Below are 7,825 nucleotides of genomic sequence, written 5' to 3'. Positions count from 1 at the left end.
TCCAAACAGGTGTCCAGTGAATTTACACCAGCAAAGAGGGCTGTGATTTAACGTGAAAATTCCTTTGCTTTGGGTGATGGATATGAATAAGGAACACAACCTCATTGAATGTAATGCTTCCCAAAGCTAGCCAATCATCAATTATCTAGGGGTAATTATTTAAATCACAGATTCTTGGACCCACCCTTGGAAATGCTTATTCATTAGGTCTAGTGCTGGGCCCAGGAATTTATATTTTTAACAAGCTCCTAGGTGATTCTAATGATTAATCAAGGTTAAGAAACAGGATCTAGCAATTGCAGAACCTGGGCACGGGGGCTGAGGGACAGATGCCAGGTCCCATGTGTTTCCCAGTAAGAAAGGTGGTGATGGTGAGAACAGAAAAGGGACATTCTGAAAGTAGGAATGACCATGTTGGAGACTGTTTTGAAGCGAAAAGCAAAGGTATGAGCTCCAATGAGTACTTAAGGTTTGGAGCACAAGAGAGAGACTTGGTTGATTGTGGTGGCATCAGCTGTTTGGAAGGAGAAGATGGCTTTGCCCAGGAATTGAGACCTGGGTTTAGTGGGCTCTGTAGTGTGTACCATGTGAGACTGGGAAGTTCCCTTTCCTTCTCTGGGTCCTCAGCATTCATGTAATCTGAAGGTGTTGGACTATATCAGGGACTTTTCAAGCTGTGGGAGTCCAAAGCCACAATGGTGGAGGGGTGGCTGAGAAGGTGAAAATCCTTCTATGCTCACTGTTACCCTCCTCTGGGGACCTCAAATTTATTTGCTTGAAATTAGAGCCCGTGTAAGATTGTGTCTGCAATTTTTTTTTTTTTCTGCTGCCAGAAAGTTTGAAAATCTCCAGACTAGATGGCCTTTCTGTTCTAAAAAGCCATATTATTTTGTGAACCAAGACTGCGAGGAGGGAGAACAGGGGACTGAATGGATCAGAGGGCCATCTGGAATGGACATTTCAGGGCCTCATTTGAATTTGATCCGTTGGGTTGTGGCAGTAGCTCTCAATTCCCATCTCAGAATCAGTGTATTGCCTGAGTCAACTCAGAGTGACCTCCAGGGAGAATTCTAGTTGACTTCTCATCAGATGCTTATATTTGACTTACTGGGGGAAGTCCCTCACTTCACAGGACCCCGAAGTCCAGAGAGATGACGCTGGTTCATCTGTTAACACTTTGGTCATGTCTTGCTGTTTAAGTATTTCAACAATAGAGTATGTTTGACCTTCTTTCAGCCTCCTTTCAAGCTGGGAATTTAAGGTGTTCTGCGGAATGTTGTGCAAACAAGACTTTGGCTTTGATCTCTGAGAATTCTTAGGAGTAAGAAGGGAGAAGATGAGCTGGGGGCCTGGAGGGATTAACTGTGAAAACCTGGCCAGGCTTTGTTGGACAGGGAAGCTGGAGTGGAGTGTGGGGTGTCTGGGGAACAGATGTGAGCCTGACTTGATCTTCTGCAGCTGCAGACAGAGGTTTGCCAGAGGTGACTGTGAGTTCCCATGGCGGCCAAAAGTCCTCTTGGTGTAGTCCACCAGTGGTCTCTTCTCTGACCGGAGCTGGAGTTAGTGTAGGATTTTTGCAATTTGATTCCAGCAACCATGTAACAGGTTGGATGGAGAAAGAATTTCTTTTGACAAGCCAGGGATTTGATGAGTCTTATCTCTGAGTTATTATATTCATTTCTAAACATTCCAGAGAGGTGATGGAGGAACAAAGCCTGCCTTTCTCAGTAATCTTTTATTACTTTGTGATCCTGATGAAAATGATGAGCAGGGCAGGGTAGGGCAGAGTCAGAAAAACTGTCTCCCCTAGAGCAGTGTGTCCCCGAGTTTGTTATGGGGAATACTAGTCCCGAGAGATGCTTCAAATGGTTTCATGATCAAGTAGGTTTAGAAATTCTGCACGTGGTGTTTTCCTCTTGATATTCCCAATGCACATTCAAACACTAAAGGCTCTGAAATATCCTATAGTCAAGAATTCTCTGACTTTATTGAACTGAAAATTTCTCAAACTTAATTGGCCAGGGAATTCCAGTCATTTTTGGTGGAGGAGGCACCCACTGATATCAAATAGATGAAACTTCAAGAAGGGCTGGCCTCCAGGTTGGGAAATCGAGGCGTCCATGATGTGCTCACAGAGTGGTGTTCCTGAAGCTACTCCTTTCCTCTCTGGTGGCATCAACAACTTGGGAATTTTTCCTTAGCAACATACTCTCCAAATTATTCTAGATAGAGTAGCTCTGCTTGTGATTTCATTTGAAGAATAAGACCAATAGCTGAAAAGAGCTTGAGTCAAATTCCCACATAGAGGGAAAAACATTCAGAACTTAGAATGAAACTTTTACTAATTTATTTTTTGTTTTTTTTTTTGAGATAAGGTGTCGCTCTGTCTCCCAGGCTGGAGTGTAGTCGCTTGATCATGGCTCACTGCAGCCTTGACCTCCCGGGCTCAAGAGATCCTCCCACTTCAGTCTCCTGAATAGATAGGACTATAGGCTCGCACCACCATGCCTGGATAATTTTTATGTTTTTGGTAGTCATGTTGCCCAGGCTGGTCTCGAACTCCTGGATCAAGCAGTCCACCTGCCTCAGTCTCCCCAGGTTCTGGGATTGCAGGCCAAATAAGGCTGTTTTTAATGCCAGCTTCATATTTCCTCTCTATTATTCAGAAGGAACCAGAGGTGGCCAGGATGTAGCATCCTTTTGGCCAAAGTAAATATTTCAGGAACAGATAGCTGACCCATAAACAAATCAGTCTCAAATAGAGATTATCTCAGGACTTGAGGCCGAACAATTTACAAACAGGTATTGTCTTTTCCACTGGACTTGGAGTGGTAGGGATGTGAGCCTGTTGATACCCTTTCCCCATGAGAGAGAGCCTGATAAAGGAATGAGCCAAAACATGGAGAAATATTGGGTCTCGATGAGTCATTTGAGTGCCTGGATCCAGCCAAGCCTGTTGTCTAGGCTGTTTGGTTATGCCAATTTGAGTTTTCTGTCCAAGTGTTTTTACCAATATACTTTTCATGAGATACTTTTTCTTGGAGCTAAATGTCTGATATAACAAGAATTCACTTAAACAACCCTTCCCACCTGGCTCCACCCCTAAAACCAGAGCAAGCACTATTAAATAAATTATGACAGTCACCATTGTCATATAATTTAAAATAGTAATTTACTCTCTTTTGTCCTAGAAGATAGTTGGAAGTTTGTCTAGTACAAAGCTCCATCTGATCCTTCAGGTACCTCTACAGAATGTCCACCAGGAGGTTTTCTGGCTTCTGCTTAAATTATCCTCAGGACCAGACAGCTCAGGAATGCTTGAGGAAACATGTACCATTTCTAGGCAGCTTTAATCAGGCTGATTGGCATCTGTCCGCCTGTCATTTTGCCTTTTGGTCCTGAGTTAACTGCAGACCAAATCTAATCCCTCCTTCACAGGACTGACTTTCAGATTGTTGAAAATAGCTAAGCCTCCTCTATCACACACCAGAAAAATGTCCCCAGCTTTTCCAGTGGGGCCAGTGTTGGTTTTCTTCACTGCCCTACCATGAGCATACAATAATGGGTTGTGAATTTATTTCAACTGGGATTGCTTTCATCTGTGATTCCTAAAGTACTATATGTACATCATAGACTATGCAGAAAGGTAAGAAGAAGAAAATGAAAATTCACCTGTGAGTAAGTGGCCAAGACATGAGCCCCTTTGATCTTCTGATGGCTCTTCCTCCATTAGTTTTACGCATGTGGTGCACACGTGGTTGTGCTGGTGTTGTGCTCCCTTCTTCCTTCTCTCTGCCCAAGAGGTTGGCCTACAGTGGACCACACTTTCACAGGGGCTTCTGTGTCCCTGGGTTTCTGCTGGGTTTAGACAATGAGGTGCTCAGGGCACAGATCTGACAGAGGAGAGAGGTCAAGTTGTTTATGTCCCTGATTCCTCCCTGTGGAGTTGCCTGGGGCTGACTTGTCCCACTCAGGGCAGCCTACTTAACACTTCCCTCTGTCGTGCCTGTAGTGGCTTCTGTCCTGGGCCTTTTGCTACTTACTAGCTTTGAGCTACTGTCCTGGCCTTTGTAGTTCCCTGCTCCTACCCCTTTGTCAATGACCCATCCTTCCTTGTCCTAGTTGAGTGCTGTTTCCAGTAGGAACTTAAAACTAATATGATTGTATATTGCAAATGAGAAACAGACTCTGCACACTGACATATAACCTGCTGGGTCATTTCTTGGGATATCGAAAACCTCTTTTCATGTTGTTAAATATTCCTCTACAACATGTGATGAATGGCTGAGTAGGTTTTAGATATATTTTAAAACAAATGTACCAGAGTTTATTTCAACCTTGAGGAATAGGAAGTTAGTTTTTCCTCCCAATTTACTTTCTTCCTGTGACTTTGAAAGTACTTTGGTGAATATCCTTGTCAGTAAATCTTTGCATGTGTTCATGTTTATTTCCATAGGATAAATCCACGAAGTAAAATCTCTAGATCAGTAGAAATGAACATCTGAGAAAGTTTTGCTGTATGTTGCCAGGTTACCCTCCAAAATTTTTAAAATAATTGACACTGCTTCCAGCTACCTGTTGGAAGATTTGTTTTCTGACACTTTCTCCAACATTTAATACTATAATAAAATAGTATTTTTTATAGTATATAATATATATATTTTATAATAGTATATAATAAAATGTGTTTGCATTGTAATAGGTGATCTCCATTCCTTTGAAGGTGAAGTCCCTAGGAGTGAACCCAGACTCCAGGATAGAAAGGAACAGACTCCATTACCTTCTTTTTCCTGAGCATAACACCTTAATTGATATAGCCTAAGAGATAGTCACTGTGGTAGGCTGAACAATGTCCCCTCCAAAATGTCCATGTTCTAATCCCTGGAACCTGTGAATATGATACTTTTCACATAGTAAAAGGGACTTTGCTGATATGATTAAGTTAAAAATCTTACAGGGAAATAATCCTGGATTAGCTAGATGGGCCCAGTGTAACCACAGGGGTCTTTATAAGAAAAAAAAAGGTGCTGTGACGATGGAAGCACAGAGAGAGAGAGAGACAGAGAGAGACAGAGAGAGAGACTGGAAGATGCTATGCTGCTGGCTTTGAAGATGGAGGAAGGCGTGTATGGTAAACGCACCTGACAGTGATGACTTGAGCATACACTAACAATGACCCTGTGATATGGTTTGGTTTGGGTCCCCATCCAAATCTCATCTCAGATTATAATCCCCACATGTCGAGGGAGGGAGCTGGTGGGAGATGATTGGATTATGGGGGCCGTTTCCCCCATGCTGTTCTCATGATAGTGAGTTCTCATGTGATCTGATGGTTTAAAAGTGTGGCACTTCCCCTTTGTGGTCTCTCTCTCTGTCTCTCTCTCTCCTGCTATCATGATAGATGTGCCTTGCTTCCCCTTTGCTTTCCAACATGATTGTAAGTTTCCTGAGGCCTCTCCAGCCATGCGGAACTGTGAGTCAATTAAACCTCTTTCCTTTGTAAATTACCCAGTCTCAGGTAGTATCTTTATAGCAGTGTGAAAATGGACTAATACACTCCATATGGCAGATGCATCTGAATGTGTGTTCAGAGTCCCAGGCTAAGAAATTCAGGAGCAGCCAACCTGGAGATCCATTCCTTATCTATGAGGGACATCTGAGACTCTGGCCTGGCCCATGGAATGCAGGCTGTATAGGGGATCGAGGTCCTTTATTTTGGGTAAAATGAAGGTTGCCTGGTGAAGATTGTTAGGGGGAGGGTGCTAAGTGAAAATGATATATAAACTGCATGCCTTTTATAAGTGGTTGCAGTTCTTCTGCCCAGCCTGCTGCCACTGGACTCTCTTCCCTGTTTGTAAGCTCTCAGTAAAACCCCATGTCTTATTTACTGGCTCCTGGTCTCTTCTTTGGCCTTTTGAACGTGGTATCCTCCCCATTGGAGTCAAATGGGGCTTGGCACAACAAGGTGTCACAAGCCAAGGAATGCAGGTGGCCCCTAGAAGCTGGAAAAGGCAAGGGAACAGATTGTCCCCGAAAGCCTCCAGGAGGAACGCAGCCCTGTTGATGCCTTGACTTTAGACTTCTGACCTCCAGACCGATGAGAATAAATAAGGGGTTGTTTTTGTCTATGAAACCTGTGGCAATTTGTTAAGCAGCAATCGGAAATTAATACAGTCACTTTCTTGTTTCCCGTTGGCTTATGTTATTTTCTGCTAAATCCAAGGTGTGTGGTTTGTATATTTGTTTGTTTTGGCATGTTCTGCTGCTAAACTATATCAACCCTGTCTTCAGTTTTGCCTTTGGTTCTCAGGATCTTGGCTGGAGCTTTGTCTCTGTGCTTGAAGTTAGGGGCATCAGAGCAATCCTGTAAGTGTGAGGTTGCAACAAACAGCTGCAGGGAGCCAGGTGGTGTGTCATTAGGGAAATGGCTCCCAACCTTGTCTGCTGCTGGAAGGGGCTTTTTTTGTTTTCTTCACACGCCCTCTCAATTTTTTGCCTAAAATGTCTCTTTCAAATCCTAGCTTCTGAATTCCTTTCCCACACTTTCATCTCTCCTTTCCATAATTTACTACTTTTTCCACTTGATCATCAGAACATGTTAACATAATACAATCCTTGATACTTGCGGGATCTTCTTTTACCAAGTGCTTTCACATAAGTGATCTCATTAAATCTTCCTACCACTGTGCTTGGTGAGCAGTGTTCGGTGTCGAATTAATGACCATGCCCCTTTTCCACAAAGAAACATATTTTTACTCCCGGGGTTTCCTTATATAAAACTCTAAGGCCCTGGACATCAACAAGGATACACACACACACTCTCACTCACAAATAAGGTACATAGCTTCTCACCTGCATACACACATTGTGTGGAACTCCTCCAGGTTCAGTATGTTAGGAGAGGTATCTTAGCTTATGCTACAAAGACAAACATCACCTTTTTGTAAGTTCTAGAGATCCAAGAGGTCCCTAGCTTCTTGATGATCTGCAAAATGAGCTCACCTGCCATGAACAGGACATGCATGGATCATGCACCCCTAGCCATAGCTCAGGTTGGGCTTTGGGTGAGCCTGGCCCAAGGCTGGAAGAAGCAGGAGAGGGCCTGGCAGAGCAGAGGGGACCTTTTTTTCCCTGCTCATTGCCCTGCAGACTGCTCAGCATTTTCCAAACCTCCCCACTGCTCCTAGGGGGGCTTCACATTTGAACATTGTCAGCCCAGAGCTGACACCCAAGCTGACCACAGCCCTAAAGCATGCTGAGTGCCTCTTGGACCTGAATTTCCATAGTCTGTACCGAAAGCCATGCCCCAAGGCTGCAGTTTACCTCCATCTCAGTTTGCCTTTGAAATCTATTCACAGGCTATCTCTGAAAAAGTCCTTTGGGTTTGGAAAATGGGACTTTGAAAACAAGTCCGTTTTTATTGTAGATTCAGGGGGCACATGTGCAGGTTTGTTACCAGGGTATATCGGGTGGTGCTGAGGTTTGGGCTTCTATGGATCCCATCACAGAAAATAGGACTTTTCATTAATAAAGACTCCCGAGGGCTTAATCCAGAGCTGAGTTCCCCGTACGTGCTCAGTAAAGATCTGCTCATGGGAGGGTTACAACACCCATCACCTTCATTTCTGTTTTGAAATGGCTTTATTAGAGATGTTCAGATTGCTCTTCTCTGCGCTTATATTTATTTGAGTCCAAGAATCAGATGATGATGCTATCTGGTCCCAGCAGCCTAGAAAGGCAGCTCTCCCAAGCATTTCTCAAAGGCTACACTTTACATGAGTCTTAGGCAAACAGAGAGGAGGCCCACCCCACAATACATACACTT

The 7,825-nt window shown here is 43.7% G+C and overlaps 1 protein-coding gene across 1 annotated transcript; it reads left to right on the top strand.

The window, feature by feature from the left end:
- Nucleotides 1-405: 405 nt before the first annotated feature.
- LOC104668680 (putative uncharacterized protein UNQ9370/PRO34162) lies at nucleotides 406-7,479 on the top strand. Its single transcript, XM_010371433.1, is given in 3 exon segments — nucleotides 406-444; nucleotides 6,885-7,076; nucleotides 7,078-7,479. Coding segments are annotated over 3 exon segments (633 nt in total).
- The last annotated feature ends 346 nt before the right edge of the window (nucleotides 7,480-7,825 follow it).

The sequence above is a fragment of the Rhinopithecus roxellana genome, chromosome 5 (genome assembly GCF_007565055.1).
Source record: "Rhinopithecus roxellana isolate Shanxi Qingling chromosome 5, ASM756505v1, whole genome shotgun sequence".
NCBI lineage: Eukaryota > Metazoa > Chordata > Mammalia > Primates > Cercopithecidae > Rhinopithecus > Rhinopithecus roxellana.
The sequence above is the reverse complement of the archived record's forward strand: the minus strand, read 5'-3'. Positions and strand labels throughout refer to the sequence as shown.